Source organism: Ambystoma mexicanum, chromosome 2p (genome assembly GCF_040938575.1).
Source record: "Ambystoma mexicanum isolate Mex_15411 chromosome 2p, UKY_AmexF1_1, whole genome shotgun sequence".
NCBI lineage: Eukaryota > Metazoa > Chordata > Amphibia > Caudata > Ambystomatidae > Ambystoma > Ambystoma mexicanum.
The window spans coordinates 53215024-53231929 of NC_090923.1; the positions used below are offsets into that span (position 1 = coordinate 53215024).

Below are 16906 nucleotides of genomic sequence, written 5' to 3' on the forward strand. Positions count from 1 at the left end.
AATAGACATCAGGGGTACCAAGACATGGCCATCAAGCCTTGCAAGAAATACACATCAGGGGTACCAAGACATGCCCATCAAGGCTTCCAAGAAATACACATCAGGGGTACCAAGGCATGGCCATCAAGCCTTCCAAGAAATACACATCAGGGTAGCAAGACATGGCCATCAAGGCTTCCAAGAAATACACATTAGTGGTAGCAAGACATGACCACCAAGGCTTCCAAGAAATACACATTAGTGGTAGCAAGACATGACCACCAAGGCTTCCAAGAAATACACATCAGGGTAGCAAGACATGGCCATCAAGGCTTCCAAGAAATACACATCAGGGGTACGAAGGCATGGACATCAAGCCTTCCAAGAAATATACATCAGGGTAGCAAGGCATGGCCATCAAGCCTTCCAAGAAATACACATCAGGGTAGCAAGACATAGCCATCAAGGCTTCCAAGAAATACATATCAGTGGTAGCAAGAAATGACCACCAAGGCTTCCAAGAAATACACATCAGGGTAGCAAGACATGACCACCAAGGCTTCCAAGAAATACACATCAGGGTAGCAAGACATGGCCATCAAGGCTACCAAGAAATACACATCAGTGGTAGCAAGAAATGACCACCAAGGCTTCCAAGAAATACACATCAGGGTAGCAAGACATGACCACCAAGGCTTCCAAGAAATACACATCAGGGTAGCAAGACATGGCCATCAAGCCTTCCAAGAAATATACATCAGGGTAGCAAGACATAGCCATCAAGCCTTCCAAGAAATATACATCAGGGTAGCAAGACATGACCACCAAGGCTTCCAAGAAATACACATCAGGGGTACCAAGACATGGCCATCAAGCCTTCCAAGAAATATACATCAGGGTAGCAAGACATGACCACCAAGCCTTCCAAGAAATACCCATCAGGGGTTCCAATACATGGATATCACGGCTTCCAAGAAATACATATCAGGGGTACCAAGACATGCCCATCTAGGCTTCCTAGAAACGCCCTTTAAGGTTTCCAAAAACTGGTCTTTAAAGCTTAAAAAAATGCCAATCTAAGCTTCTAAGACAATTGCCATTAGGGCTACTAAGGAATACCAATCGAGGCTTCCGAGCTTCCAACCAGTGCCCACCAAGGTTTCTAAGCAATGCCCATCATGTTTCCATGCGATGTCCATCAAGGCTTCCAAGAGTTTACCCAAACCAATGGTGATGGGTGTCATTCACGCACACCTGCATATGGAAAGTCATAGCTAACTAAAATGACATCATTTAGAAAATAATAGGCACACAAGGACGTAGATGAGAAGCTACACTAAGAGCTCAGATGTTCACTGAAAGTCACCCCGCCTGTGCATTGGAATAGAAAGACAAGCTACAGGGCCTGCATCCCACTAATTCTTTGTGAAAGTGTGCTTAGTGGCCCTGAGCAAACCAACACCGAAGTAATGAGGTAAAGCCCCGTGACAAGTGCTAACCCGCATGCTTAATGCGCATGGCGCAATGCAATCCATCAAAAAATGCAATGCAATGCAGCCCAGCACACGTGTGAAGCCGCGCGGGGCAAGGCACTCCATCACAGGTGTTAACACTCATTGCAGAAGGCAATCCATCAGAAGATTTCACACACATGGGGCGATGCAATCCATCACAAGATTTAACAGACTTGGGGGATGCAAACCATCACACGATTTAACACACATGGCGCGATGCAATCCATCAGAACATTTAACATACATGGGGCGTTAACACACATGGGGCGATGCAAACCATCACAAGATTTAACACACATGGGGCGATGCGATCCATCACAAGATTTAACACACATGGGGCGATACAATGCATCATAAGATTTAACACACATGGGGCGATTCAATCCATCACAAGATTTAACACACATGGGGCGTTAACACACATGGGGCGATGCAATCCATCACAAGAGTTAACACACATGGGGCGATGCAATCCATCACAAGAGTTAACACACATGGGGCGATGCAAACCATCACAAGATTTAACACACATGGGGCGATGCACGCCATCACAAGATTTAACACACATGGGGCGTTAACACACATGGGGCGATGCAATCCATCACAAGATTTAACACACATGGGGCGTTAACACACATGGGGCGATGCAAACCATCACAAGATTTAACACACATGGGGCGTTAACACACATGGGGCGATGCAAACCATCACAAGAGTTAACACACATGGGGCGATGCAAAACCATCACAAGATTTAACACACATGGGGCGAAGCAAACCATCACATGATTTAACACACATGGTGCGATGCAAACCATCACAAGATTGACCACACATGGTGCAGAATAATCTGTCCCCTGTGGTAATCCGCCTGGCTACTCCACATGCTGCAACAGAATCCAGATGTGTGCATCCAACATTGGAAGTAATGCCTGAATTTGTAAATGATGAAATTGAAAATGTAAATAATTCAATAATTCAACAGGCACTGGTCTGTTTAACAATTAACATTCTGGATATAGACTGGGGGCCCGATTCATGGCATTTTCTGCATGGTTCAAAGTGACTTTGCACTGCCAACAGAAACCCTGGTTCAATCCTGATTCAAAAATGACTTTGTACCGACGTTGCACTGCAAAAATACACTCTGCACAGTTCCATAAATCAGGGTTTGTGTCGGCAATGCAAAGTCACTTTGAACCGTGCAGAAAATGCCATGAATCGGCCCTATGTATCAAAGCGGGGAGGGGGCAGGGGGTGTAAGCAGTGCATGGAACAGTCCATTGTGTTGAACAGCGGTTTCCTTGTGGTGCAATATTAAAAGGATTATTCAGAAGATATTTGTAATAAATGTTAGATATTAATCTAATATTGTGGAGGCGTGGTTGATATTGCGTTATCCTATTTCGATTTTGAAACTCTTCACAGTTTTAGTTTGGGCTATTAGGTGGAGCTAAAGCGCCACCTGTAAGCCAAAACTATTGCATTAGAGTACGGCTAGTGAGACATGGCCCAAGAGGAGGGGCACACAGCTTCTAGGTGTTCTTTTGTTATTTAGCCACCCATTGACTGGCCATAGCCATTCCAGCCCACTTGAGGGCCCACCCCGGCAAAAACACCTCCTCTTGGGATCTCCTTGAAATAGCTTTATCAAAAATGACCATCATACTTTGTGCTTGAAATGCCTGCCAGTGTTTTTTCAAAGCTGTCTTCTGAGATTTAATGACTTAATTGGAGCTGTAAACCTGCTCATGATGTAAGTGAAAAGTCTTAACCAAGTCTGCCTTCAGCCACTCGATTTGTAAGCACTATGCATGTCCTTCAGTGAGTCTTGTTAAAAAAAAAGCATTGGCAAAGAAACAGTTTTGGCTTGTGTGTAAGTATTGGGCATTTGCCAGTAACTGTTATTATAAGCCCAGCTACTCACGCCATTTTTCAGTTGCTACCATTGATGGCCAGTTCATACCACTAGGGCAGTGCCTGGCAAATGCTGTTCCCATGCCTACACAAAAGACAAAACTGTTGGCATTGCCAATGCTTGTTATGTTTGCACCATCTTTGTGTCAGGGGTTACATGGCAAGACCAGCATAACAGAGAACACGAAGTATCAGATCCGTAAGCCTGATCCTTTTTTTGCTCACGCTGTAGAAGTGCATAATGGGATGGGAGTTTTGGGGGCCATGGAATGAGACGGCCTTGACAATTGCCAATAACCGGAGTCGTTTAGGATAAAGTAGAAAACATGCCACATCCAGACTATATGGCTTTATGTAGTGTGAGATCCCTGAGGGTATTTCCCCTTCTACTCCCCTTGGATCCTCTACGCAGGTGGCCAGGGAAAGGCCATCGCTTTTGGATTCTGAGCTTGGGGTGGAGAAGCGAGGAAGGGTGGAGGGTCCTTGAGGATTGGGAGTGGGATACCCCTAGGTGAGACATGGTACCCCCCTTTTCCTAGTAATCATCAACCTAACCATACCCCAACCTTTATAGAATGTTACAAGCCAACTGCCCGCAGGATTCCACACACAACACCTAACAGAACTGAGAAGAAGAAGAGGCAACTAAGAGCAATGAAGATTACTCGTCTTCACCACTTAGGTACTGAGACGGGAAAGCTACATTCCAAAAACTGGGAAGGTCGAGCATGTCTGCCTAACTATGATCAGGCAGGTTTAATTAACCTGACCCACCTGAAGCCCGTAATGAGAACAAAGCTGTGAAGGAGAAGCAGAGACCAGCAACGTATCCACTCTTCGGGGGTCCGTCGTGAAGGACTCAATGCCAAAGCAGGACGCTGGCACACCCAGGCCTCACACAAAGCTGAGAGGCGAGCAGGCCTCGCATCGGCTGTGTCGCCCTTTCAGAAGCTGAGCGGGAACCGCACCGAAAGCTGCCGGGAACAGGAGCAGGCAGCTGGTGAGTGTCAGCGACTTATGCAAGCACCGGGGGGCTCAGAAAAGGACCACAGTCAAGTGCCCGTCCACATATGAAATGTTGAACTTTTTGAAACCCTAATCTTACAAGAAAACAAGGTATGCTGAATACCAAACTACATGAAACCTTAACATTGAAAGAAACCAAGGCATGCTGAATACCAAACTACATGAAACCTTAACATTGCAAGAAACCAAGGTATGCTGAATACCAAACTACATGAAACCTTTACATTGCAAGAAACCAACGTATGCTGAATACCAAACTACATGAAACCTTAACATTGAAAGAAACCAAGCCTCGCTGAATACCAAACTACATGAAACCTTAACAGTGCAAGAAACCAAGGCACGCTGAATACCAAACTACATGAAACCTTAACATTGAAAGAAACCAAGGCACGCTGAATACCAAACTACATGAAACCTTTACATTGCAAGAAACCAACGTATGCTGAATACCAAACTACATGAAACCTTAACATTGCCTGAAACCAAGGCACGCTGAATACCAAACTACATGAAACCTTAACATTGCCTGAAACCAAGGCACGCTGAATACCAAACTACATGAAAGTTTATGAGGAAATATAAATATACTCAATAACGACCAATATGAGAATGAAATATTGATTATGAAACCTAAGAATATCTTTTCGTAATCTGGATTGAAACTCGAATCTTAGTAAAGCAGTGTTCCACAGTGAATGACATCCAACCTTCCAAGTGACCACAGTAAAGCCTAAAGAAAGCATGAACAATGAACTTTAATGAATGAATGCAGTGTGACAAGACGGCTACTTGGTGAAAGGTGTGTGTGATACATTGTGGCGGAGCCACAAGGAAATCCAGGAACAGTCAAAGGATATAAGATTGCACCCTAAAGGCAGAAAAAACAAGATAGAAGAGTCAGGTAAGGGTGACTTGGCACACAGGGGAGAAGTACCAAGAAATGTATATATTGCGCTAAGAAGTCCAGGGACCCTGGTTGCGCGACCTCTGCTGGGTGGACCGTGCGGTCTGACAACTGCACCTAGACCCAAGGACCTTGAAAAGTGAAATCAAAAGACATCTTGAAACCAGCCAAATAAGTGCCCAGGTATCCTGGTTGCGTGGCCTGTGACGGGTGAACCGTGTGGTCTAACAACTGCGCCTAGACCAGAGAATCCTGATTGGTGACAGCTAAAGATATTACAAAACCTGCTCAACAAAACCATTCCAACACTTTTGAACAATACTTGTTGACTTGGGAATAGAATCCTGAAACCCCTTTGTTCTGGATGGTACTAATTAAAACTTGGAGAAGGAATCCCTCAAGGATTGTTCGTGAACGATATTGCCTTGAACTGAAGAAGGTCAATGTTGAGATTTTTTCTTTCATGGAACTTTCTTATACTTGGGGAGGGGAGCTGAGAGAAAGCTGTGAGCTGGCAGAAGCTCAGAACTTTGAGTTAAACACTGTTTCTTTTGAGTTTCACATCCCTACACATTGGTTTAATATAGTTGTGAGGGCAAGGATAGGTTTTGGACACAAACAGACTTTTAAGTTGAACTCTTTGACACAGACTTTCCTTAGGTTGTATTCAAGTAGGGAACCCCCACATCAGTAGAGGGCAAGTTAGGCCTTCAACCATCCTGACATTTCAGTTAAAAAAACCTCTTTTGTTTAAACGTGAAGTCTGTTGTCGGCGTCATACCTCATGATAACCTTCACAGTAGACCGAATCCTGACAGAACTGACTCACTGTGCTCAGATTGACACCTCGATGAAAGAATAGAATAAAAGGTTATAAACTACACTAAGCAGGATTAGGTAACAGATTCATCAGTCATTCAAAATAGTTGACCAGTTATTCCTTATTCTGAAAAAGACACTGAGAGTACGTATTGATTACAGAGCAATTAAGTTAAGGATAGGCGTCCTCTTCCAATTATACTAGTGTGACTAAACCAAGTATGATGTGCCCATATAGCTCTCTGGGAACTTAACCCATGGAGTGAATATGGGGGCAATGTTTGGAAGATCACATTCAGATCAAGCACGCTTTCTTGAATAAGAGGTGAAGCCTTAGTACTTCTCCATAAACTCTTGGCTCAGCTTAGAAATAGCTATTTCCTTGTGCCATCTTCACGTGCGATTTCCCTGGATCCATCTATGTTCTAACAGAGTCCCGATGGATCCTAAACAGGTGAAGACAGTTTGTTTGAATTAATATTAGAGATATTTAATGTTTCTTAGAATTTGGGAATTTCTGCTGCAGATTTGTCAAAACTTTTTTGATGACAATAACCTCAATCAAAAGGATTTCTATGTGAGATTTGCATGAATGGAAAGCTAAAAGAGATAGAATGATTTAAGCCGGCAAAAACATGAAGACCAACCTATCCCAGCACCAATACGTGACCTTGCTGCTGTGCCTCAGCCTATCAGGATGAAAGAAGATTGTTAGAACTTGGCACTGTGGGATATTGCCTGGCAAAGATCTGCTGTGACAGAAACTTGTATTCTTCAACTTGTGGCCTCTTGGATGTTGTCATCTTGACACAATTATATTATTGCAGGTAAAGAATTGTTGTCTGAGGGAGAGGCTATCGGAGAACTGAGATGCTGTTATTTTCTGTGCACGACATAAGAACATATATAATGATAATGATGTGTTATTTATATAGCGCCTTAATCCAAAGCGCTTTACAGAGAACATATTTACATACAATATCACCCAACAGAAATTGGTACTCATTTAACGACCTCGGAAGGCTGAAAGGCTGAGTTGGCCTTGCCGGGATTCAAACCTGCGACCTGCAGATCACGCTCAGATCGCAGCAGCGAGCGCTCAACCCACTGAGCTATCTTACCAGCTATATATACAGAAAATATAAATGTTAAACTTCAAAAAACAGCCTGCAGTCAAATGTACAGATCATTGCTTGAATCTCTCTACTTTCTGGAATCTATCTGCACAATCAACTTTAGTCCGAGAGCTGTGAAAAGTGAAAGCCCTTACCTGATTCCCAGAAATCTACAAGGTTCACACAGAAAAATAGTATAACTAATTTGCAGGTGCACACATTTCTCGCATTCTTTTTAAAAACTACATTTGGCTAAATATATCACTCAGGCTTTACTGCCAATACCGTGGACAGGTTGGTTCAAGAAAATATTGATGGCTCACTAGCCACAACAAGTGTCATCTAAGTAAAGAAACAGTCTGAGAAACCACTCAAAGGATCTCAAACATACACTGGAATTTTCCTTTTGAGATGCATCTAGTGGGCACTTAGACTGCGTTTCTTTACTTAGATGACAATGTTTGCGGCCGGTGTGCCATCAATATTTGAAGCATGTATTACCCATACTGTTCCCAAACATTTCCTTGGAATTAGTGGTCAATTTACATTGGAATCAGGGATACACTACCCTTTGGGTGATTGTGGATTAACTAATGCGAAGACTCAATATTTCACATAGCGTTATGATAATTAACTAAGCTAGCTGGTTATGGGCCTCCTAAGGGAGTTCCTATCATAAGCCCAATTGGGCCAACTTTCTCTTCCAGGATTTGCTTGTCCTCAGCATCTAGCACTTCACACTTGCTCTCCCTGCAGACCGGGCTCTTGGGTCGCCTCCTCTTGTAATGGCCTCTCCACCTAACCTGCGACCCACAGCCAGTGCGAATGCTCACCTCCACCTGCTGTATTTCCCTGCTCCTTTGGTTCCCTGCTGCTGTACCCTCTTGTATGTTAAACCCCATCGGTTGCTCTCACTTTTACCTGGCGTAAGCTCACTATTACCTGTGCCTCTGGACTGTCGGCCCTTCATTGCTCGGTCCCTGCTCCTATGATATATCCCTTGTTACTAACTCGCCCTTTCTGTAGGTTCCCCTACTCCTTTGTAAATACGCTACTGCTTTCCAAAGCTAGTATCTCGCTTAATAAGTTATCCTCAGTCTGATGGTCTGATGAATAGGGTCAACCAGATCCTGGAAGAATGAATACTACATTCCGAGTCAGTCATTGGTTCATTCACTTTTTGATTTTGCCTGTAGTAAGGCCACAACTACTTACTCTTGAATGTCCCAATTTTACTGTCAGTCTTCCAAAAATATATCCCATTGTGTTACCACAAATGAACACTCTGCCACAAGAGGAGGACAATCATCTTGCTTACACAGTCTGTGTTGAACGAGCCACCAACAAGCTTTGGAGTCACACAAATATGCAGAGAGAAAGCAAAGGTTGTTCATAAAACATTTAACACTTAAAGGAGACGACCATTGACAGACCTCACTAACAAAGAACAGAAGCAGCACTTGCAGACCTAACTTTAACAGAACAGAAGCAACACTTACAGGCCTCACTTTAGAAGAACAGAAGCAACACTTACAGGCCTCTTTTTAACAGAACAGAAGCAACACTTACAGGCCTCACTTTAACAGGACAGAAGCAACACTTACAGGCCTCACTTTAACAGGATAGAAGCAGCATGTACAGGCCTCATTTTAACCGAACAGAAGCAACACTTCCAGGCCTCACATTAACAGGACAGAAGCACCATTTACAGGCCTCATTGTAACAGAACAGAAGCAGCATTTACAGGCCTCACTTTAACAGGACAGAAGCAGCACTTACAGCCCTCACTGTAACAGAAATGCATGTCACCAACAGTCCTCCCCGGCCACAGAACTAACAATGACAGGCCCTTGCCTTCACAGAACAGAATTAGCATGGATAGATGGATGCAACTATATGTAAATTACAACTTACCGCAGTGACAACAAAATCTGAAAAACACAGAAACACAAATAGTTAGCAAAGTATTCATTTCTGGAACATATGTTGACAATTATTGCTAAGGCTATGCAGTGGTCTCTACTGGGTGTTAATAGCCTGCCACCCAAGCTAATATGCCTGAACATAGAAAGGGAATTTAATAGAGGATGTTACGGCCTGCCACATGTGGCAATATTGGTGTCACCACCCCAGCACAATGTCCTGGAGGCCAAAGAAACCTATGAGCGGCAGTGAAGTCAGGTTAGTGTGGACACTGGAAGGATGGGGTGGGTGCATGGTGTCGATGATTGGGGCAGCAGGAGAAGGAATGGTGAATGCTGGAGGCAGAGGGCAGAGGGCAGGAGCAATAACCGGGGCTAAGGAACAGGCTGATCTGTAGTGGGCATCTACCGTTAGGAAATTGACTGCAATCCGAGGACCCTGATTGGCTGCTCCTGGGAATTGGGGCGCAACCTCCACAAAATGAACTCATAAGCAGGCCTGTAGAGCATCACTGAGCTTAGAAGATTCACAGCAAATTTACCTGCATTCGGCTCCTTGGAGGACCTCAACTTTCAGTAGATGAGAAGTTCCATGCTTTGTCATGCTATACTATCCTCAATCAATGGGGCCTGTGCACTGCACATACTATTCAAGCACCTTAATATATATAAGTAACATTGAAATCATGATCGAAAAGCCAAGTGCAAAGAAAGAGCCATGCAGCAATTGCAAGTTGAGAGGTGATATTATTGAGCTTCTCATGGTGGGGGGGGTGACAAGGGGTAGAACATTCCAAGACTCTGAAACCGCATCCGAGCAGGAATAACCTTCCAGCATCAGAAGAAATGCGGTTGGGATATCATGTTGCGCCCCCTCTCTGGGCCTTGGGTTCGGTCTAGTTTATATTTTTGCACCACACAAGTCTTAAGATTGAATGGCTCTGTTCCCTGAAAAAAGCTGAAGGCCAGCTGGTACGTCGCGCGACAAACCAACGATCGCCAGTGCAGACCACACAAAGCGGGGTAATATGTTCTAAGACGTCACGCGACAAACCAACGATCGCCAGTGCAGACCACACAAAGCGGGGTAATATGTTCTAAGACGTCGCGCGACAAACCAACGATCGCCAGTGCAGACCACACAAAGCGGGGTAATATGTTCTAAGACGTCGCGCGACAAACCAACGATCGCCAGTGCAGACCACACAAAGCGGGGTAATATGTTCTAAGACGTCACGCGACAAACCAACGATCGCCAGTGCAGACCACACAAAGCGGGGTAATATGTTCTAAGACGTCACGCGACAAACCAACGATCGCCAGTGCAGACCACACAAAGCGGGGTAATATGCTCTAAGACGTCACGCGACAAACCATCGATCGCCAGTGCAGACCACACAAAGCGGGGTAATATGTTCTAAGACGTCGCGCGACAAACCAACGATCGCCAGTGCAGACCACACAAAGCGGGGTAATATGTTCTAAGACGTCACGCGACAAACCAACGATCGCCAGTGCAGACCACACAAAGCGGGGTAATATGTTCTAAGACGTCACGCGACAAACCAACGATCGCCAGTGCAGACCACACAAAGCGGGGTAATATGTTCTAAGACGTCGCGCGACAAACCAACGATCGCCAGTGCAGACCACACAAAGCGGGGTAATATGTTCTAAGACGTCGCGCGACAAACCAACGATCGCCAGTGCAGACCACACAAAGCGGGGTAATATGTTCTAAGACGTCGCGTGACAAACCAACGATCGCCAGTGCAGACCACACAAAGCTCTGCTTTCTGCATGTTAGATTCGTCAAGAGATCCCTACAACTTCCTTTTCTGCAGAGCCTCAGAGCAGTGCTGCATGCAAGCCTGGCCACTTTCAACAAAGGTTTCTTCGGGAGGTTCTTCCACACTTGTGAGCCCGCATGCGTGCCCCGGTGGTAGCTTCCTTGGTTTTGGGCATCCTGGATTACTGCAATTATTTGTTCCTAGCCCAGCCGGCATATCTTATTCTGCACCTGCAGGTCCTGCAACACCTGGCGGCCAGAGATGCGACGCAATCCCCCTAACAGGCCCACACTGCCCCTATCGCTCCACTGGCTCCCGGTCCAGGGCCGCATCCATTGTGAAACTTTATGCATTGTTCATCGCGCCTTTTATGGGTTTGGCGGAGAATGTATGCAATCCAAGTTCCGTCCCTATACTCCATTTCGGACTCTCCGTTCGCAAGAGTCTCTTCTTCTGCAGGTTCCTTGCGTTAGTCGCTCCCGGCTGGGCGGATGTTCCTTCTCGGTTGCAGCTGCTGTTTTGTGGACTCAGCTGCCGTGGGCACCTCGGGCTACCGCAGATCATCGACTGTTTCATCATGCTCTAAAAACATATCTGTTTTAGCCGGGGATGGTCCGTTTTTGTTGTTGTGTCTGCTGGGATTTATTTAGTGCCAAACAAAAGAGGTGATGGCTGGAAGGTTTCAAATTAATCTGAACTTCTGGCATTGCTCTGAGCAACCCTCCAGACCATCGTTCTTCAGTCTGCCAAGCCATTACAGAAGGGGAAAGACTATATGCAAATCAGGCTTGGTCCCACCCCAAAAGTGGCAGTCCAGCCGGAACTGCTAGGTCACATCCTTCTGCACGAGACCACAAGCATCCCAGACATGTTTCAGCCTTGTTGGGCGTCATCAGTGAGGAGTAGCTTGGGTCTCTAGGCCCGTCTGGGCATACCTGTCCCACTCGGGGTATCTTTAGCAAAACAGAAAGGTGATGGCTGGAAGGTTTTGAATTAATCTGAACCTGTGGTATTGCTCTGGGCAACCCTCCAGATCACTTTTCTTTAGCACGTCTGCGTGATTGCAAATGGGGTCCAGCCATTTGCAAATCACTCAGGTACAGACAGTTTTAGCAACACTATGAAATACAACCCACACTGTAAAGGAATGCAGAGGGCAGACAGTTTCCAAAAAGGAAAAGGGATGCACTCTGGATACTGACAGGAGGGTGGTTGGTAAAGTAGTTCATTGCAACAGTTCAATGATACTTGGCTTCAGCACAAAGGGAGCAATGGATCTTACAAAATGCTCTAGGGACTTTCAGAGAAGGACCAGGGGGACAGAGCTACAATGTACCTTGTGCTTGTAGGTGTTGTTGGTGCTCGACAGGGTTAGGTCGGGTTCAGGGCACTTTGCAGCTTCTGTGACAAATTTCATGGCGGGAGACAGCTGCAGGTATCAGGCGGAAAACAGTTCAGCAAGCAAAGCTGGGTGGACGGCTTCAGGAATCAGGAATCGTTCTCGCAGTGCTGGTCAGTGGTCCTGAAGCATCGGTCGAGATGTCTCAGACAGCTTTAAATGACTGCGGCATAACAACAGTCAGCGTTGTAGTCGATTGCAGCTAGAGAGAATTGACTGGCTCGAATATGTCCCATAAGGCGTATGTTGGTAGATGCTCGTCGATGCACTTCTACCTTCTTCACTGGGCTTGTGACGTCCTTTAAGGCGGATGGCCCAAAGCTGGGGAGTGTGTTGCAGGCAGCTGCCTTGTCCTTCGTTTCAGGTTCAGAGACTCGCTGGCACTTCCCACCTAGGTGGCTTGCTGCAGAGTCTAGCAGGGCATGCTGTGTGCTGGTTGGGTACCAGTTCTGGAGCTGCTGGAGGGTCCTCTGGACTTGGTATCTCCCTCTGCTCCCTGGGAGATGTTTAAGGGAGGGATCTTGCTTCCCTCTTGGAGGTCCTGCTCTTCCTTCACTGGCAGAAGATGTAAGGCAGATTATACCTTCAGCCAGGGTCCAATGATGAGTTCATCTGTCTGCTTCTGGTGAAGCCTTCAGATGATCTGCCAAAAGAGTGATTGGTGTAGGCTATGCCTACCTTAATGAATCAATCCTGAGTCCCCACCAACCTTCTCCTATATGTGTGAGGTCAAAACCAGAGTGCTATGCAACAGAAAAGGTAAAGGGGTTAAAACATGTAATACAAAGTCCCACCGATCTTCCTGTCTGTTTTGGATCAAAGGGTCTCCCTGGTTAATGGAGCTCTCTGTGGTTCCTGATTAAAGCAGCAGGTCTCCCTTGAATCTGTGGAAAGATCAGACTCTCTCGCTCCTGAAAATGACATCCTCGTACATTATTAATGGGTTCCCCCTGCGGGATGAACTTTTGTAAACAGACAGTCCCAGACATGACAGCTTACTGCCAATTGATAACGAGGGTGGGAGCTGGCTTCAGGTTGACACAGTTTCATATGAAAAGTTGTTGGGGTTTCATGTCTCCCTTGTTAACATATGCAGCCAGTCCCTATGTGGGATTCTATTTGTATGTCAATCGCTGCCACCAGCTGCAGGGCCCAATAAAAGGACAGGGTGGGTCCATGGAGTCTTTGTTAGTTAATCAGACTGGCCATGGTGACACATCATGTACTCCTAGGGCCTCATCACGAGTTGGGCTGTAGCCCTTAAATGTGGTGATAACCGTATTACTGCCGCATTTAAGGGCTGGCCCTATCACGAGTTAGGCGCTAAATCGGCTGTTTTACTGCCAGCTTTTTTCTGGAGGTGAAAATCCCTGTTTTTGGCAGTATTACAGCCACCTGTTTTAGCCCACAGTATTATCACCGAAAATTCCCCATTGAATCCAATGGACCCAATCAGGAATGGGGATTTACCGTTAAGGCTCAACCCGTGATCTGGCTATTACAGTCGGCAGTATTACAGCCGGGAATACAGCCCAACTCGTGATGAGGCCCCTACTATCATATCCTAACTAAATATGACAGGGGGGTCTGCGGCTGTAGGCTGTGTCCACCCAGGGTAAGCAGGTCTATGCGTCTGTCTTGCGGTGCGCGTAGGAAAATGTGTGCGGATGAGCCCCACACATTTTCTGGAGGTTTATCTACCATCATTCAATTTCATTTTAAAAAATTCAAAAAAAGCCCAGGCGATTGCACACCCACCGTGCGGTTGGTCGAATTCCTCACAGTAGTGCCTTTAAAAGAATATCGAGTCACCCTTGATGTTATTTCCAGAGATAATATCACTGGATACCATTCAATGATAGGTCGGTAGACTAAATGTCAGGATTAGAGGTAGAAATAACCAATAAGGCCATGGACAAAAAGGGTGGCAAGACTGAGCAGCTATGTGACTGGGAAGGGTCCTAAACCAACGATTAATGGCAGCTCACACCCTCCCTGGACAAACCTGAGGTGGCTTTCATAAGCCATTGTAGCTATTCCTGTATCTGTGGATTCAACTTTAGCCAGTTTCAAGGATTGAATGTGGTCAGGCAGGTTGGTCAGGATTCCAGGACTGACTCAGGGATGTGTTGGAATGAAAGATACATCTGTGTGACATCAGTGTACTGATGACATTACATGTTTTCATATGATAATATCCAGAGGTCTGATGTAGAAATGGAACACTAGGGCAAAGGGGCCCCCATAAGGCACAAGGGCCCTCGGTGAGATATAGGAAACCCTCATTCAACAGCTTGCCCTGAACTGTAGGGCAGTGGAGAGTCATTCAAGAATGGTTTCACCAATCCCTGCCAGGTCCTGAAGGTGAACGAAACATCTACCATGTTCAATGGTGTCAAAGGTCGCTGATCGGCACAATATGACAAGAACTGAAATCTAGCCTCTGTCCATGGCTAACAGCGAATCATGCACAACACAGAACACAGGGAACTCTGCTCCATTACTGGTCCTAAAGCCAACCTGAGAGGCTCTGAAGAAGAGGAGTCAGCATGTTGAAAATATAATTTCAGATGGGTGACTACTCCTGCAGGACCACCACAACGGAAGGAAACTATCAACTGACCGACATCCTGCCTATCCCCAGATTCCTTTGCTCTGGCCTGTGAGCGTGTATGCGCCAAGCGCTTACGCTTGCAGTCACATTACGCTGCACCATTGTGAACTGGACTGCTCTAGTGCAAAAGGATGTGTGGCTGTGCCCAGCCATAATTCACAGTGTGCAAGTTGAGTGTCCTAATTCCACAGCTGTCCTGTTGTTCAGACTCCCGCAAGCATTACCACTGCCACAGTAAGACACACGCCCATTGCCCCTTCGCTATCCTTCACTCTCCTACCTAACACCGCTCGAGCTGCTCTTTAGGCCCACGTCCCCCAATCCAACCTTAGCCAGTCTACTTGCCTCTCTACCTCTACTTCCGCAACTAGCACCGCTGCCCCCTCCCCTCACAAACCTCTGGCTAGGCCTACCAAATAGTCTTGCAAAAACCTCTTTTCTTCCCTACCATTTTGGTGCCCATCACCCCAGACTCTTGGCGGTGCCTATCCCCCAATGATACCGTCATCCTGGTAGCCCATCACACCAACCTTTGCTTATCCTCATTCCCCTTGTGACTCCCACAAAAAGGTGGCAGTGTTTGCCTCATGATTAGCAAGGATGTAGTATCGGCACCCCTTTACCTATCTACCTTCACTCCCTCCTCCTTGCTCCTATCTCTCTTACTCATCTATAACCATCAACCTCTTCTTCTTTGATTCTGGCCTTTTAATCAAATGTCTCCCATTTGATGTCCAAATTGACATAACACGGAACCTCTACATTATGTGTAATGCCCAAGAGCTCAAACCTGACTTCAATCACTTGACAACTCACGAGTCGACCTACATAACATTCCAACCCCCGTCCAAGGCAACTCCCTCAATCTCATATCCCTACCTTCCAGCTTGGTTTCCTATGTTCCCACAATTGACTCCGCCCGACTACTCTCTCAGTCACCTCACCATCTCTATTACTCACTCACTCTCCCACCTCCCTCTCTCTCAACTATCACCACATGCAAATTCAACCCTGACTCTATGGTCACCTGCTGCAACCAAGCCAACACCTCATTCCAAGTGTTTTGGCCTCCACTTGCTTGCTGTATTGATCCGACCTTTATTGAATTCAGCTCTGCACTCTCCACCGCCTCCAATGATCTTCCTGCTCCTTTATCCCCCCATCTGCCTCCTCAACTATGGATCTCGCCAGCCATCCAGCCGCGGAGGGCAACCAGCCATTGCTGCTTATGCCACTGGAGCAAAGAACAATTCCTTGCTAACGCCGGCTTCCTACAAGAGCTATCTACTGAACCTGCCCACAGCTCTCGCCACAGACAAATCCTCCTCTTACACTCATCTTGATCCCTCTCTGCGCTTGCACTCACAAAGGATCAAGGACCCACCAGCCCATGCTATCCCCCCAGAGGAACTGCTCTGTTTCCTCCTCTGTCTCTGCTGATGTCTCTCAATTCCAAGCTTTGTCATTTCTTCACAGACTATGAGGCCTCTGCCCCCTCATGCCACCTCATATTTTTGCTCCTTTTCCCCACTTGCTCCACTCCACTGGTATAATCTCCCCTCAGCCATTAAATCCATCTCTTAAGTGGAACTCTTCAAAAGCTGGTTTGAAGTGCAAGCAATAGTTTGATTTGGTGGAGAAGCGTACAAGCCAGCGGCGCTGTCTTCTCTCTCATTCAACGCTCAAATTCCACCTCCTAATGATGGAAGGAGGCCCCCAAACCCTTCCCGTTCTCATCCAATCAAACCACCTGACCCACCTCTCTGGCGTTTTACCCTTAGGACCACTCTATGTAATTGTTATTGAGCAAATACTTCCCTCAAGCTGTCGATAAAAAAAAATATTGCTATGTCCTCCAGTCCCTGTCCCCTGTATAGGTTTGCATTCTTGCCCCTTCATCATACG

At 46.2% G+C, this 16906-nt stretch overlaps 1 protein-coding gene across 2 annotated transcripts in view; it reads right to left on the reverse strand.

The window, feature by feature from the left end:
• LHFPL4 (LHFPL tetraspan subfamily member 4) overlaps window positions 1-16906 on the reverse strand; it is a 661308-nt gene that overhangs the window by 81850 nt on the left and 562552 nt on the right. Inside the window, exon 3 of one of the 2 annotated variants that reach the window (XM_069643239.1) lies at window positions 9191-9207. The exons of the other annotated variant lie outside the window; for it this stretch is intronic. Coding sequence (XP_069499340.1) covers window positions 9191-9207 — 17 coding nt within the window. The remainder of the gene's footprint in view (window positions 1-9190; window positions 9208-16906) is intronic. 2 annotated transcript variants of the gene reach the window in all.